The sequence below is a fragment of the Tachypleus tridentatus genome, chromosome 1 (assembly GCF_004210375.1).
Source record: "Tachypleus tridentatus isolate NWPU-2018 chromosome 1, ASM421037v1, whole genome shotgun sequence".
Taxonomy (NCBI): domain Eukaryota; kingdom Metazoa; phylum Arthropoda; class Merostomata; order Xiphosura; family Limulidae; genus Tachypleus; species Tachypleus tridentatus.
This window is the reverse complement of record NC_134825.1, coordinates 108,527,469-108,544,108: the sequence shown is the minus strand read 5'-3', so window position 1 is coordinate 108,544,108 and position 16,640 is coordinate 108,527,469. Positions and strand designations below refer to the sequence as shown.

Here is a 16,640-nt window from a genome sequence, read left to right as displayed (position 1 = left end):
CTCATAAAACACTTGTTATTGAGTAACAACAAAACTCAGACGTGCCGCAGCTTCCTGTACTTTATATAGAATAGCCTCGCACATACAAAATACTAAGTGCTGATTGGCTAATAATGTCACATACATAACATCTCCCTTTTTTTTTTAACAATTAAAACAATTAACTATTGTTACATAAATTTGGATTTACATATCTTATAGTTATAACATCAAAGACATAATAAACTATGTTGTTATTAATGTCTATTTTGGTAATATGATAAATGTATTTTTTTTTAATATGATAAGTGTAAATACACAGAAAATTAAATTTTTCTTTAACATTAAAACTGGACCTTTTTTTTTACTAACTACATAACACATTATATCAATCAGATATAACAACATAATAATATATAAAATGAAGTAAAAAAATTCTACCAAATTACTACACAAATACAAGAGTATTTTAACTCTTACAAATACAAAAGTATTCTTTCTTTTACAACTCTTATTCTCAATCATTAAGTATTACATTTTTCTTGTAACATTCTTGCTCATTTTAACAATTCACATAACAAAATCTCTTAGTTTTGTAGGAGCTTTAGAAATTCTACCTGTTCTTGTTACAATTTTACTCTTTTGAGCAGGAGCAATATTTTGCATTTGATTTTTATTTTTAGCATGTGTAATACTTTGTTTCAATTGTGGAGATTCACATATATGGCTAGCTCTGGGTGACCCTGATTGAGACATATTTTGTCTTGGGGGTGTTTTAGGGATATTTGGCACATTTTCTGGGACAGACTCTTCTGCAATCAAATCATCTTGTGATTTTCTTCTAAGATATCTCTGTCAAGCACTGTGATAGACATCATCTTCATTTGTTTGCAATAAATGTCTACGATTTCTACAAATCATCCTGTCTGCTGGTGTTTGTAATATGTAGCTTCGGGGTTTCTCAGCTTGCCCTAATAACTGAGCTGGCATCCACTTGTTTTCATGTCTGTATCTTACACATTTTTCAAGATCCAGTGGTGGCAGTGGTTTTGAATTCTGATCATATCTTGATTTACTTTTCTGTTTCTGAATGTCGATTTCTGACGTCACTTTATCACTGTTTATCATTTGTGGAATAAGCAACTTCTCATTTGTCGGTAACCTCATTCTGGTTCTACGACTCATGCACCTTTGCACTGGTGATCCAATTTTTGCATCTTTTGGTGTATTTCGGTAGTCTAACAATACTAAATGCAGGTCTGATTTTTCTTTCAGAGATTTTATAACAAGTCTTTTCGCTGTCTGAACTGCGCGTTCCGCCAGTCCATTTGCTTGTGGATATCGAGCACTGAATGTTTGGTGTTTAAATCCCCAGATCTGACTGAAATCTTTAAACTCTTTAGCATCATAGTGTGGACTATTGTCCGAATACACAATCTGAGGTATGCCATGCGTAGCGAAAATTTTCTTCAACTTCTGAACTGTTTGTTTGGATGTAATCTCTTTTTCATATTCACTGATCTCCAAATGATCAACTACTACTAGATAATGTGTTCCTTGGTTTTCAAATAAGTCTGTTGAAACATATTGCCATGGCAACGTTGGTGTAGGTGTGCTGATCATTGGTTCTTTTTGTTGTGCATTTCTCATTGTTTGACATGTGGTACATTTTGAGACAGTGTCTTCGATTTGTTTGTTCATTCCTTTCCAAAATAAAATGTCACGTGCAAGCTGCTTTGATCTCACAACTCCTTGATGGCTTTGATGTACGAGTTTCAGTATATTATGTCTCATTGACCTTGGTATCATGACTCTCTCTCCTTTGAATAATATACCATCATATACTGTTAGCTCTTCTCGGAAATCCCAATATGGCCTTGCTTCTGGTGGTACCTCGTCTTGATTTTCGGGCCATCCTTTCACAATCTGTTCTTTGAGAATTCGATATTCTGTATCATTTTCTGTCGCGATCTTTAGCTCTTGTTGCTTTTCTTCGGTGAATGCAGATAAAATTGCGACTTCAGTTGCGAAAACTTGACAATCTCGCATATCATCTACCAGGCCAGGATATTTATCTTTCACTGGAAATCTGCTCAATGCATCTGCGATAGGTATGTCTTTACCTGGTTTTCCGACTAACCTGATGTTGTACGGCTGCAGTTATAAAAGCATTTTCTGTAGTCGTAACGGAACTTGTCCCAATGGTTTGTCTTGAATACGGACCAATGGCAAATGATCTGTCTCCTCTGTGATATCATTTCGGCCATATAACAAGTGATGAAATTTTCTGCAACCAAATACAACTGCTAATAGTTCTTTCTCTATTTGTGCATACGCTCTTTCTGTTTGTGTTAGTGTTTTAGATGCATAGACAACTGGTTGATTGTTTTGTAATATCACAACACCTAGTCCACCTTGTGATGCGTCACATGACAATGTCAACGGTTCATTAAGTGCATAATATCTCATAACTGGAGCTTGGCTGAGAGCAGTCTTGAGCTTTGAAAACGCCTCCTGCTGTGGTACATCAAAATAGAATCCATGCGTTTCTTCTGTCTTCTTCTTGACTACTTCTCGTAGAGGTTCAGTTAAATCAGAATAATTAGGTATGTATTTGGACAGGTACGTAGCCATTCCGAGCAGTGTTCTTACTTCGTCGCGATTGGTTGGAGTATGCATTTCATGTATTGCACGCACTTTTTCATCAGAAACTTTGATGCCGTTGCCTGTGATCACATGACCTGTGTAGTCTACCTCTGGCTGGCCAAACAAACATTTTGATAGTCGAAATGTCACATCATTTTGTCTAGCAGTTTCCAACGTGTTGCTTAGCACTTTACAATGTTCAGGTAGTGCAACAGTATCGAGTAGCATATCGTCAAAAATGTTATTCACATTATCATGCTCCTGAAATATTTCTTCCATCGCTCTTTGGTACAATTCAGGACTCGACTTAATTCCCATCGGCAAACGTAAGTACATATAACGACCCCACGGAGTGTTAAAAGCAGTGAGTAACTGACTATTCTCATCGAGCTGTAGCTGATAGTGTCTCATGTTCGCATCTAGGACAGTAAAATACTTGCTTCCATTAATACGGGTAAGTACATCCTCTAGTGTATTGATAGGGTGGTATTCTCTCAGTAGTGCTTTATTAAGAAACTTAGGATCAATGCAAATTCTCACTGAGTTTCGGTCTTTCTTGTGTACTACATGTAGTTGACTACACCACGGTGTCGGTATACCAACTGGTACTTTCGAAATGATCCCTTGTGACTCTAAAAAGTCTAACTGTACTTTAGTTCTGTCTCTCATCGCTACAGGAATCGGCCTAGCAGCCTGTGACACAGGGCCATCTTTGTAATCTGGGTCAATAGACAACATACATTTTCCCGGTATTTTGCCTACTCTGTCTGTGGGAAATCTGTCTTTATACTGAAGCAAAATTTCACGAATACTCTGTGGCACTTTGTTTATATTAGGAACCCGGGCTAGGAACTCGGAGTCTGACTGAGTCTGGGTTTTAGTACACTTATTTGATTTATCAATCGAAGGGCGGCATACTTGTGTTGATTCATGAGGGGGGGCTTTGAACAGTGGGAATCTCGGGACCTGGAGGTAGCCTATGTTGTGAACACCAATCATGCAAGTATTTACCTTGTACATAAGTACTAATTGCATTTATTTTTTGTATTAACCCCAACTTAGTACTAGATTCACCTCCAAGAAGATTAGGTACATCACCATCAACAACTTCACAATCAATATCATACATTTTGCTTTTGTGAATAACAGTAAATCTAGTTTTCCAACAGGTGTGATCTTATGATTACCAAATGCTTTTATGGTTACCTGTGACTTAGACAAAGATTATGAACCATGAGGTGCCATGCGATCAAATGACTGTTTACTCAATATATTACACTCTGCCTGTGTGTCTATTTTCATACGCACTGCACCTTTACCCTGTTCATATGGGGTACTTAATATGACAGACCAATACTCAGTAGGTTTGTTTACACCAATGGAGTAAATATTCAAAGAATTCATACTTTCCTCTACATTACACATTTCATAACAATCATCATAATCATTGACATCTTGAAAATAATCATCACATGTGTTTACAAAATGTACATTTCTATTCTTATTTCTACACATGACAGCAAAGTGACCTCTTAATTTACAATAATTACAAGTTTTCTCTAATGCTGGGCATCTTTGTTGACTGTGATGTGGTAGTTTTCCACACCGAGTACAGTTCCTCTGTGGCGGTCTCCGTGTCGTGGCTCCTCTGTAGACCTGTGTGCCTCGTCTTTGCTGGTTTCTGGAACCTTGACTTCTGTGGCGACTACGACCTCTGCTTTGACCTTGACCTCGACGTACATAGTTTACATCTGTTACGGTACTTGTGGATCCTTCGATTTCCTTCAGTGATTCTAGTTTTTGTTCATGGTGATGACATTTCTCTGTAATCTGTTTCAGTGTCAGATCCTCTGACCACAGTCTATCTCTTAATGCTCGATCACTGACGCCTACGCTGATTTGTTTACACAACTGTTGTTCGAGAGTATCACCATACTCACAGTTCTGTGCTATCTCTAAGTGCACTGATATACTGGGACACAGTCTCACCTGGTTGCTGCTTTCGGTCCTCAAACTTTTTCATGTACAACTTTGTTACCTTGGTTGGCTGAAAATAGTTGTCGAATTCTCTGATTACATGTTTATAGTTCTTCTGTTGAGCTTCTGACAGTCCAAAATTGTCGAAAACTGTCGTGTATTTCGACCCGAGTGTGTACAACAATATAGACACTTTACGTTCTTCTGTTGCTTCTGATAACCCTGATGCCATGAAGAAAATCCGCAAATCTTGTTTGAGATTCTTCCACGCCGCACTAGCATCCGTCTTGTCATTAAAAACAGGTGGCTTGAAACTTACCTCCGCCATTTTTCTGGGTAGAACACGTGTGTTTCCGCGAGAATCATATCTCGTACGATTATGTGAACGTAAAGTTTGTATTTATCTTGACTGTGTGTCGCTTCTAAGGCACAATTTAAATAAAACTTCCACTTCTGACAACCATGTTATGTCTTTGGGTTCTCATAAAACACTTGTTATCGAGCAACAACAAAACTCAGACGTGCCGCAGCTTCCTGTACTTTATATAGAATAGCCTCGCACATACAAAATACTAAGTGCTGATTGGCTAATAATGTCACATACATAACAGACCCCAGAGCGCGAATATTTTGTTGTCTTTCTTTTCCAGCCAATAGACAACAGAATTTTGTGTGAAGGTCTATCATTATGGGCAACACTCAATCTGCTATTCGGGATGTATGCTTTGAAAGTCATCTGATGTTTAGACTCTTCTCTCTTCAATAGGAGACTGTTTCTTAGCTGTGAGCACTTCTACTTCCAGAAAATATCATTCCTTAAGTTAGAAGTCTTTCTTTCAACTTTGATAAAACAATAAATTAGGTAAGAGCAGCAAACACGTTAGTAAAGATAGAAAACACTATTTTTTTTTTTAGTCATGGCACCAAAACTTTTTCTTCCTACTTATTCTTTGGTACTTGTTTACTGAATACGAGGCTTTCACTTTGCATTGAATTTATGAATTATTAAATAGTTTTCTCCACTTAAGCTGTCTTAATTTCAACAAGCTCACTAAACGGTCACGATGTATCTGAATTAAAAACAATGAAAATAGAAAATTATGATAAAATTGTAGATTTCATGCCCGTAACCATAACAATGATTATATACTTTTAACTATAAACTGAAATATAGATTAGTTGCATTTAACTTCACGCTGAAGTATATTTTTCTTATAATATTAATAAAAAAAATGTGTATTTAAATGAATTGCTTATTTTGAATTTCGCGCAAAGTTACATAAGGATTATCTGCGCTAGCCGTCCACAATTTAGCAGTGTAAGGCTAGAGGGAAGGCATCTAGTCATCACCACAAACCGCCAACTCTTAGGCTACTCTTTTACCAACGAATAGTGGGATTGACAGGTCACATTATAACGCCCCCAAAGCTGAAAGGACGAGCATATTTGGTGCGACGGGGATTCCAATCCGCGACCCTCGGATTACGAGTCGAACGCCTTAATCCACCTGGTTGCGCCGGGCTTGATTAAACTGGGAAACTTGAACTCCATTTGTCAATTCAATATTGAAACTCATAAACTGAATGAACTACATGATGGTGTTGAACACTTTGTCTAAAAAATTCAAGCAAACTCGATCTGATAATAAAATTTTCAGTGTGCTGATAGGCGAATTTCATACAGTTTTACCTGATCTATTTGTTAACAAAATTAAATGAGAAACATATTGAGGACATATATCAAATAAACAACAACTTATCTTCGTTTATAAAGATTGTGGAAACAGTAATATGTCGTATCATTGGATTTGATGGTTTTTATAAATTATCTTCACCTCTTGTGATGATGATGGGAAAATCAGTTAGGGCAAATAAAAAGTTTTTAATTATTCGTAATTTTTCAACGATTTTTATTTATCTTTCAGCTGTTTTTATTTTGTAATTAGTTTTGATATATTAGAGTCATTATTTTCCAAAAATTATTTTCCATGTTATGCAAAACTGCAATATACGTAAAATAAACGAAGGAAAATTCAAAATTCCGTATTATAATAATGTAAGAAACGCACGGCATGCTTGTACACCACATTGTTAGGTTATATGAGTATAAGCGATACAGAACAGATACATAGAACGAAAGAAACTTAACAACGTAACATACATCCGAATAATAATAATAATAAGAAAAACATTCTGATACAAAGTGATGTCTTTCTTTCTGGAAATGGGCTCAGCATGGCCGAGCGTGTTAAGGTGTGCGACTCGTAATCTAAGGGTCGCGGGTTCGCATCCTCATCACGCCAAACATGCTCGCCATCCCAGCCGTGGGGCATTATAAAGTAACGGTCAATCCCACTATTCGTTGGTAAAATAGTAGTCCAAGAGTTCGCGGTGTGTGGTGATGACTAACTGCCTTCCCTCTAATCTTACACTGCTAAATTAGGGACGGCTAGCACAGATAGCCCTCAAGTAGCTTTGTGAAAAAAAAAGGAAATTTTTTATATCTCTGAAAATTATATAATTGTTATTAAAGTGTTAATGAAGCGATTTGCTATTTTTCTAAGAAATAAACAGAAACGAAGATTTGAACTTTAATTTTCCACCAAAATATGCACTTTGTTTTAATTACCAAAACCTCCGTGTTTTAAAAAATCGTGAAGTTTATTTTTCTTGCTCTTGGAGAACGCCCTCTAATTACACTTCTCAGATTAAAACTATGTTTATAAAATTAAAATTTGATTTACCATGAATATTCCAAATAGTTTCGATGTTACATTAGATCCTTACGTAAGATTTCAAAGTTTAATCCACCGCCTACTTTTTTGGGTTTTAATTCTGGATTGAGAAAATTATTTATTAATCTATGTAAATACATCGAAGTTTTAATGTTGAAATCTTGCTGTATTTCTAAGAAACAAATATAAAAGGAGGTTTCAAATTTAATTTTGGATTACAAGAAATGTTAAACAAATTGAGGTTATATGCATAAAAATATTTGATGAAGTTAGGTCGTCAATCTCACACAAACAGAACAGCAGTATTGAGCGATGTTAAGTATCATGTGTTCAACTGGGTTGAACAGAGAATGAAAAAATGGATATTTCTGACTGTGGAGTTCACTTAGATTTAGTAGCCACAATACGGAAGTCAAGTTAAATCGGAACTATTAAACCTCGTGGTAATGTCAGATCACACACTATTTTGAGTGTGGCCTTAACTTTATAATAGATATGGATGAGTAAAATATGTCTTTATTCATGGTTTTAAATATTAAACACCAGTTTTATCCTATCTTTTATTCTCTTCTTTAATAATACTTCGAATGACATAATAAATAAAATTGTATAGATTTGAGCATAATTCTTTCTCTTTCAAATGAATAAAAAAAGACAAGTTGTTAGTTGGGTATCCATATAATCTTGAATGAATAGAAAACTGCTACGTAATTAGTAGGAAGTCATTTAATCTTGAATAAACAGAAAATGGCTGGGTGACTACAAAGAAAAGTCACCTACTAATAAGGAATACTTAAAATCTTTCTTATAAAAAAAGAAAGTTCATTTTCAGAAATCTGAAGGAAGTCACTGGTTTATTGAAAACAGTAACATAAAGTGTTAAATAAATATATTACAGTGAACTTAGAAAAGCAGTACATTTATTAATGCTTACTTGAACAGTGATGGTTGTACAGAACATTTTTTGTCTCAAATATAAAATCTTCATGGTGTCAATTGTTCTAGAAATTTCCAATTCATTTAAGTGTCATAATCTGTGCTATTGATAAATTTCGGATGGGTTACATTTCTCTTATCACTTGCAGTTATAATGTTTCTTTTATACACAATTATGTTTCCTTGCTTTCTTAGGACTAGTTCAACATTTCAGTAATGTCAATCTATGCAATTTCGTTTTAATTTATTTATCATGATTGTTTAACCTCGTTTTAGTTTGATCTATGAAGAAACCACCTCAGTTCTGGGTATCTTATTTTCTAAGCTACTAGATAATGAAAAAACGGAAACTTGTCATACATTTTCTTTGTATATAATAAGTACATTTAATAGAAGAAAACAGACACGTTACGTTGAAAGGGCAGGTTTTGCTGTTACATCACCCAATGATAACAGACTTCTAGAATGAGTTAAATTCCTTGCTTGTGAGATACTTGACAAAGAGCCTTTGTCTGAAACATTCTTACAAATTTGTTTTCTTTCAACTGATATATTAACAGTTATTTGAAACACTGCTAGGGTTAACTGATATTTTAACAGTTATTTGAAACACTGCTAGGGTTAACTATTATATTTTAACAGTTATTTGAAACACTGCTAGGGTTAACTAGTTGACTGCTATGCAATTTTCTTGTTGAATTCTTCAATTGCTTTGAAAACAAACAAGGGCGTAGAACCTGTTCCGTCAGAACCCTGAGATACGGCAATATCCACGGCCTCACCGAGAGACAGAGACTGGCTCGTGTTTGGTAACACTGTGATATTTGATGGCTGAGACTGATTTAACGTGGAATGTAAAAGTTTGGAAAAGCCAATGGACTTCAGCTGTTCAATAGTCGCTTCAGGCGGGGACCTCGGATGGTCCGACGAGATGTGAGTTGCGAGGTTGTCTTTCTTAAGGGTGCGGAAGGAGCACTGTTTACACGAAAACATGAGTCCGTCATTCATTCCAGGATGTTTTATCTTCAGGTGAGTCTTGTAGGTACTTGCCTAGAAAAAACAGAGCTACTAGATAATGAATAGACGTGGACAAGTTTAAAACAATCATCAGAACTGGGTGATTTGTGAAATTTGAAAACTGATCAATCATGGGGTTCAGTAATGCATTCCATTCAACTAGTCAAGATTCTGACACAAGATGTTTGAAACAACTGGAAATATTTATAACAGAAGATCTTCCCATGCTAATTATGTTATGAGTCATGTAGTTAGCTGAATACAACTGAATTCATAGAAAATAATAATGAGAAACATTTACGACAATATACTGGATTAATAATAAGTAGTTTTGATTAATTAATTATTTTTGTGAGACAATTTAATTTTTGATGACGAGAAACGCACTTGAATTAAAAATGTACTTCAGAACAACTGGTGTGGGTATTAAAACTTTCATTGATAAAGCAGAGAACAATATTTTGACCTGCTTTATTAACCTGAATATGACCTAGGAATGTCAAAACATTGTTCTCTACTGAGATACATCATTTAATTATGATGTTAGCTAATCACTTCTTCTGTATAACAATAACTGATTTGATCAATTAGGCCTGGTCAGCACTGTATAAAGCAGAGGTAGCATAGTTGACATAACATATAATTTATAGATAATTACGTTTATTGATAAACCAAGTCAATCACTAGACACTTGTTTCTAATACTGTGCTTTAATTCTCTGTATAAAGATTCACTCAATCTTACAAATTTTGTGACTACCATCTTACCAACATATAATTATGAATGTACTAACCCTAATTTCATAGACTTTTGGTAAACTTGTAGTGAACACTACAGATCTGTTTCACAGAGAAAAAGTGCATCATTTAACAAAACATTTTTATTATAGAGTTGTCCGTGATGATATGAACCTTTTACTGAGTCAGTCAGAGTTTATGTGATTTTTATTTGAAAACAGCACTTTTACAGTTTCTAAACCCCCAACATGAACAGCTTATATTCACTCTAATTTCTCCATCTCAGTGCTGTTATCAAATAAGTTGAAAAATATAAAGTTCTTACAAGAAATGAAATGATTGCAGATTGTAACAGGTGACTGGAATCATTTACCTTAAGCGACTTAACTTTACACAACTGTTTTCAGTTAACTTTATTGTTATTTCAATGCAATATATCACCTAGTGGGAGAGCTGAGAATTAGTAATTACAGTTTTGGAGTACAGTATGTGATGCCTAACTACATTTATGTAAGAACAGTTAACAAAACCTTACTTCATTTTCATTTAAATTTTTATATAATGTAACAAGTTTTTAATACTCATGTTTTATTAAAAAATAAATTTATAATCCAAATAAATAAAAACCCAACATATTTAGCACTCACCTAAGCCCTAGTCCAGCTTTAAACACTGGGTGTTTATTTTAACAAGCCCTTTCTTGTCCCAAAAAAATCGTATAAAACTTTCAATTGCATATATTTTTGAACATAAATGAAATATTTATAGCACTAAAATAAGACATCTCAATACTATAGTTAAGCTATAAATGGATTGGAACAATTCTATTTGTATTTTGAGCACCAACTTCAATCTTTATACATCTAGATTGCCAACTTGTACAATATTGTATTTCACTGTGAAAACAGAACAGAACATCACAAGAATCACACGGTTGACAAAGTGGCTTTTCTATTTGTTATGAACATGTACCATTGATAAGTAGGCTTAAGAAAACGAGCAAATTAAAAAGCACAAATAATTGAAAGAGGCTTCTGTGGTGGGTGTGATAAATGTTTTGACATTGTAGGAAATAGCATGGGATAGGGGTTCATAATTTATATTCTGGTATTTCAATATCTGTAGCTTGTGTATATGTCTAATTTGTGGATGTTCTGGGGTCCACATAAGGGAAGAAAAAAATTAAAAATAATAATTCATAGTGGAGACTGAAGACTCAGGGAAGTGACGGAAAGATTAAAACCTATTTAGTTTTGTAAATAAAACATAGATAATATAACAGTATTTATTTTAAACTATTTCAATGCTAAGTTTATGAACATATATTGCTAACAAATTGGTTTAATTTTCAATGAAACCATTAAAACGGTCATGATGTGATCACTTTAACACACTCTCTTTAGAGCATTAGTTATTGTTTATAATAAAACAACTTCTGATAAAATGGTTAATTACTCACACCTGGCTTATGTCACGTTACCACGCTGATTTGAAATGGCAGTTACTGAGAACAAAATATAGCTTGAACAACATATTGTGAAAGTGTATGTAATAAATGTTGAACAGTATTAGGTTGTTGATCGTAGAAACAGAGAAAGTGATAACAATACTTTGATAAAATTAATAATAAAATGTTAAAGAGGTAAAGTATTGTACTGTTAATAGAAAGGAGTTTAGAAGAAATCAAATGATTCATTTTCTGTAGTGTATTAATTATACATTTTATTTAAAGTTGTTTGTTGTTTCTACATAATGGTTTCTATTCTTCAGTCGGTATGGAATATTAAAAAAACATGTCTCAGACTGGATTGGAAAGTCAACATTCCATCCCTTACAGTTTTGACACATGGCTTTTGACTTATTACTCATAACCTGAGATGTTCCAATAAAACAATATACAACTTAGATTAGAGCACCATGTCATCTTTCCTGAAATTCATGTTCTACTGGTTGGTTGGTGTTTTATGACACAAACCAGCTAGGATATCTGTGTCAAACATCTGGTAAAATGTTAAAATTAAAGTAAAACAAAACAAAGTTTAAAAAACACAAACAGAATAATAACAATGTTTACATCTAGTCTACAATGTTAAGAGAACAACCACAGTAACACAAGTTGTAAAGGACTTTCTGTGGCATAATTGTAATTATCATAACTCACCAGGAACACTAACAGGTAAGTCCAAAACCACCACCAGTCACCTGAAGTTGGCCTTTCCAGTTCTGATTTTGTGTTGTTTGATGTTATGGTAATTTTCAAAAGTAAGGTAATAAAAGTTTTAAAAAACTTGAAGCAAAATTTTATTAACAACTCACCAGGATGACTAACGGGTAGTTCAAACAGCTGCGTTAGTCACCTGAAGTTGGCCTTTCCAGTCCTGGTTTCGAGTTACTTGATGTTATGGCCATTTTCTAACTTCAAATCAAACTAGATGGACTGTGATTCTTAAAAGGGAATCACATTAAAAAAGATCTAGTGTATAAATTAAAAACTTAAATGGTATTAAAAGATTAATGGCCTTTAAAAAACTAAAACGTTTCCAAGGTGGACACAGTGTCACCATCACCAATAACACGTGTCCATCACATAGCTTGTCATTTCTGTACAAAGAAAACCGCTGAAAGGTGACTGTATCGGCAGGTTTCAGAAATGTTTCATGTAAGGAAAGACATACAAGATAATAGGAATCATCAGTGTTTTGACGTCATCAAGAGTAGAACGTAAACCGCGACAATTCCATTGTATAAGAATGCCAGGATCCTATAAAGGGTAGGTGAATTGGTTGGATAACCCTTCTGTTTATGACCACGTCTCTTTCCTTTACTGTTTTTATTTTAGGGAGGTCTATCGACCTCCATGAATCTTGCCCTGGGTCAACAGGGCAGGACTTTGTTGTTGGAAGTAGATTCCAGTGACTGAGGATGCGAACTAATGATCATTTTGTATATTGGGGTGAGAGAAGAAGATGGATCCAAGGAAATGCCTGTACCCAAAACCAAAGGAAATGGATCTTGGGGGTTTGCTGGAATGTATGTAAGGGACAGAGATAGGTGTTGAAGTTTATTCATTAACTTTGTTAACCATGGAGGTCAAACTTTTCACTTGGTTTGAGAACAATTCTTTAGGAGGCTCAGAAAGATCTGTCTGCACTCCCACTGTAGTAGTGGAATGAAGTGCAGCAGCATACATTTGAGATGAAGTGGTGGACAACTTTCGAGCCTCAGGATAAGTAATGTTATGAATAGTTTTCAAACACTGCACCTCTTTTTCTTCCAACCATTTAGGGCAAGAACGAAAGTATGATGGGTGAGAACCATTGTAAATGATGCAATGAGAGTCCGTTTCACACTCATAAGAATTGTAGTCCTTACCACTCCAACAAGCACACGTCAAGGAACCACAACATGATGTCTTAGAGTGGCCCAACTGCTGACAGTGGAAACATCTGAGAGGGTTTGGAACGTATGGCCGTACCCTGCAATTAAGGTAATCTGCCTTGATGGTTGCAGATGGATGTGGTGATATAAATGTCAGAATGAGGACATTGGTTGGCATCATAATTCCATCTGGAGATATGCCTCACTGCAGAAACTCTTTGAATGGAGAAACCAGCAAGAATCTCTGACTCAGGGATGTTTTTCTAATCCCTCTCAACAATAACTTCTCATGATGAATTCAAAGTAGCATGAGGTGTAACCTCAACAGGTATACTTCCAACTGCGTTTGAATGCAAGAGGAGTTTGCTGTGTTGAGATGTGGATGTTTTCACCAATATTTGGAGCATTTGTAATAAAAAACGGAATATTTCAGTGCCAACTGACCCCACCCACCATGGAGCCCTATGAGGGGACGCACTACAATGTCATGCAAGGACATTGCAACAATGCCAGGGTTTTGTGAGCACTATACCCAAACACCAGCATCAGATACAATGTCCACAACACCTGTTGAGAACTTCCAACACTGGTACTTGGTTGACCCTAGCCCAAGTTGACCAGCCAACTGATCCAAGGGGGGCCCACCCCAAGGCTGCCCATATACAGGAATTCAAGGCCAACGTGGTGTGTTAGGGTTGGACCCCTCAACCACCAGGATCCTCTCCTCTCCTTCACAGGTCACAATGCACAGCAAACACGTGGGTAGATGTTTAGATCCCAGAAGTGGTAAACTGAAAGAATAGGATCTTCCCTGGGAGGTCCCCTTTACCACATACAGGAATCCACACTGAGGGGTCATGTTCTAGTGACAAAATAAAATTCACAAATAAATAACCAGTTCGTCTGTTGAAAAATAATGAATAATTAGTTCTGGCACTAACATTATCCATGCACACAAAGTATTTTAGTTTATTAGATGTGATTAAAGGATTATACATCATAGTTAAATTTGGTTTTATGTGTAACAGTTTCATGGAGATATGGAAAAAAAACAACCAAATAAACAGCTTAATAAAATAATGTTCTGTTATTGAGGACTCACTTCATTATCAGTTAAAATAAAAGTGTTATAAAATGTTACAGTTATGAAGACTCAAGATAAGATTTGAATTTTGAAACATTTAGGACAAACCTTATTCTCTACACCTGAACAAATCCTGCAAGAGAGAGAGAACTGGGTTTAGGACTGAAAACATCATTAATAGTAAGGGTGATGGTTTATTATTTAATGCATCTAATCACTAGAGGTTTCATTGTAACTTGGGATGTTCTCCATTTTGGATAAATTCTATTTATAGAAAACTGGCTTCACTGAGTTATAAGTTATGTTTCAGTCTGGATTTTTATAGTTAGCTTACTGTTTATAATTCATTGAAAACATTTTATAATATTCCTTATTACAAAGAAGTTTTATTTAAATATATTTTATACAGAACAAAGAAACCAGAAGAGGCACAGAGAATCACCAAACTAACATGCTCTAAGATATTTTTAAGCTATTCATAATTAAGACATAATCCTCCAGAGTGTATCATTAAACAAATTTTCTCACAGAGTAACCAGATGTGAAGAAATGAAATTCTTGAGAGAGAAACACCTGGTAAGAATGACAGAAATAATTATTATTAAGGACATCGTAAATAAGACAAATATGTATTTGGCAGCATTTACATTCTGAAGTTCTAAAGGTAACTATAAACATGTCGTATTCAACAGAAACTAGAGACTCGTTATACATTCAACGATCAAACACAAATCATTATTTGAAATCACATTTCACTTTTGGGAAGGGTAGGTAATGACCATTTCAAAACAAGATACTCGTAACATTCAGATCAAAAAGATATGTTCAGATTGGGGACTCAGAAATAGTACAACAGAGATGGACAGCAATCAGACCAAGCATAACTTAACATGGTGACACAGACTGTAACAAATCATTTCAGTACTCAAAAGCTTTACAAAATAATAAAACACTGATGTGAACTAATGCTAGAAACAGTATTATTAACCCAGTGAAACACAACATATCATTCTTTATGATATTACTGATTACATGAACTAAAAACAAGTTTCGCCACCTAAGTAAATCTCATACACAGCTGCTCTTGCTGAATCCAAGCAAACAAAAGGTTAAATGAGATGTCATGCCAAGAAATTATCACAAGAGGTTCACGTGCTGACAATTATGTCCATAATTCTGATGTACAAAGAAACATCTTCTATAACAGTATTTGATTAAACATTCTGGGTTTATTTATATAAAAACTTTGATATAGTTTTCACAAGGTTAGTAGTGGTGAAAAATAAGATATTTATTTTCAACATTGTAGTTTACTGCTCGTTGACTTGAAGAAACAACGATGAAACAAAATAACATGTAATTCTATGTTCAACCTTTAATAAAACAGACTTAACTAAAACCTGGAACAGGAACTAATGGCTTTTGAAAGACATAAAATAACATATTTTACCTGAATACTTGCATACGAACAATAAGGACATTTATAAGGTCTTTCTCCTGAATGTTGCATTTTGTGCCTACGAAGAGAATTATGGTCACTAGTACGATAAACACAAACATCACAGGCAAAGGGTTTCTCCCCCGTGTGTTGTCGAATGTGCATTTTCAAGGTGCCCGAGAAGACGTGGAGTAACCACAGAAGGTACAGAAGAAAGGTCGTATCTTGTTGTGAATTGTATCTTTGTGAATCTTTAGAAACCGCCTGTCAGAGAAGTGTCGCTGACAGATTTCACACACACATCCGGATCTCTGTGATGAACTAGATGCCTTCTGGTGATAAGACTGTAAAACACACAGGTTTCAGACTACAGAAATAATAGAGACAATTTTTATTTCACTATTTGTGATCAAAGCTAGATCATTAGTGTAATTTCATAACCCGTTAATTTTTAAATTAACCTCCTACAATTTTAATAATTTGTAGTAATAATAAATATAAATATTAATTCTGACTAGTTGCTTATTTCAACAAGTTGTGATACAAACAGATTAAGGTGAACTAATAAGGAATTATAAAAATAATATTACAACTGATTGATCTGCAAACACTGATTTTGATTGTTTGGTGACTTCCGCGATACTAAGCCAAGTGACTGACAGTCACAGCTGTATTCATGTCTAGTAAATTAACTGCCAAGAAATGTTATGATTT

At 34.8% G+C, this 16,640-nt stretch overlaps 2 protein-coding genes and 1 pseudogene across 6 annotated transcripts in view; all 3 read right to left on the bottom strand.

Moving 5' to 3' along the window:
- Window positions 1-3,819: 3,819 nt before the first annotated feature.
- Window positions 3,820-5,134, bottom strand: LOC143257603 (uncharacterized; annotated as a pseudogene).
- A 3,499-nt stretch (window positions 5,135-8,633) lies between these two features.
- On the bottom strand, window positions 8,634-16,091 carry LOC143257631 (uncharacterized). The gene is made up of 2 exons (XM_076516667.1): window positions 15,939-16,091; window positions 8,634-9,322 (listed from the first exon to the last, which is right to left on the bottom strand). Exons 1-2 carry the CDS (start codon window positions 16,089-16,091, stop codon window positions 8,951-8,953), a joined length of 525 nt encoding a protein of 174 aa, XP_076372782.1. The 3' UTR covers window positions 8,634-8,950.
- Window positions 16,092-16,131: 40 nt separating this feature from the next.
- Window positions 16,132-16,640, bottom strand: part of LOC143257617 (uncharacterized) — a 58,736-nt gene continuing 58,227 nt past the window's right edge. For 4 of the 5 annotated variants that reach the window (XM_076516617.1, XM_076516626.1, XM_076516636.1 and 1 more), the window contains exon 6: window positions 16,133-16,270. Coding sequence is in view for 1 of the 5 variants with exons in the window: in XM_076516657.1 (XP_076372772.1) it covers window positions 16,248-16,270 (23 nt within the window). In the remaining 4 variants the exon portion in view is untranslated. Of the gene's footprint in view, window positions 16,271-16,640 lie in introns of all 5 variants that reach the window. The other variant, XM_076516657.1, reaches the window with a different exon arrangement.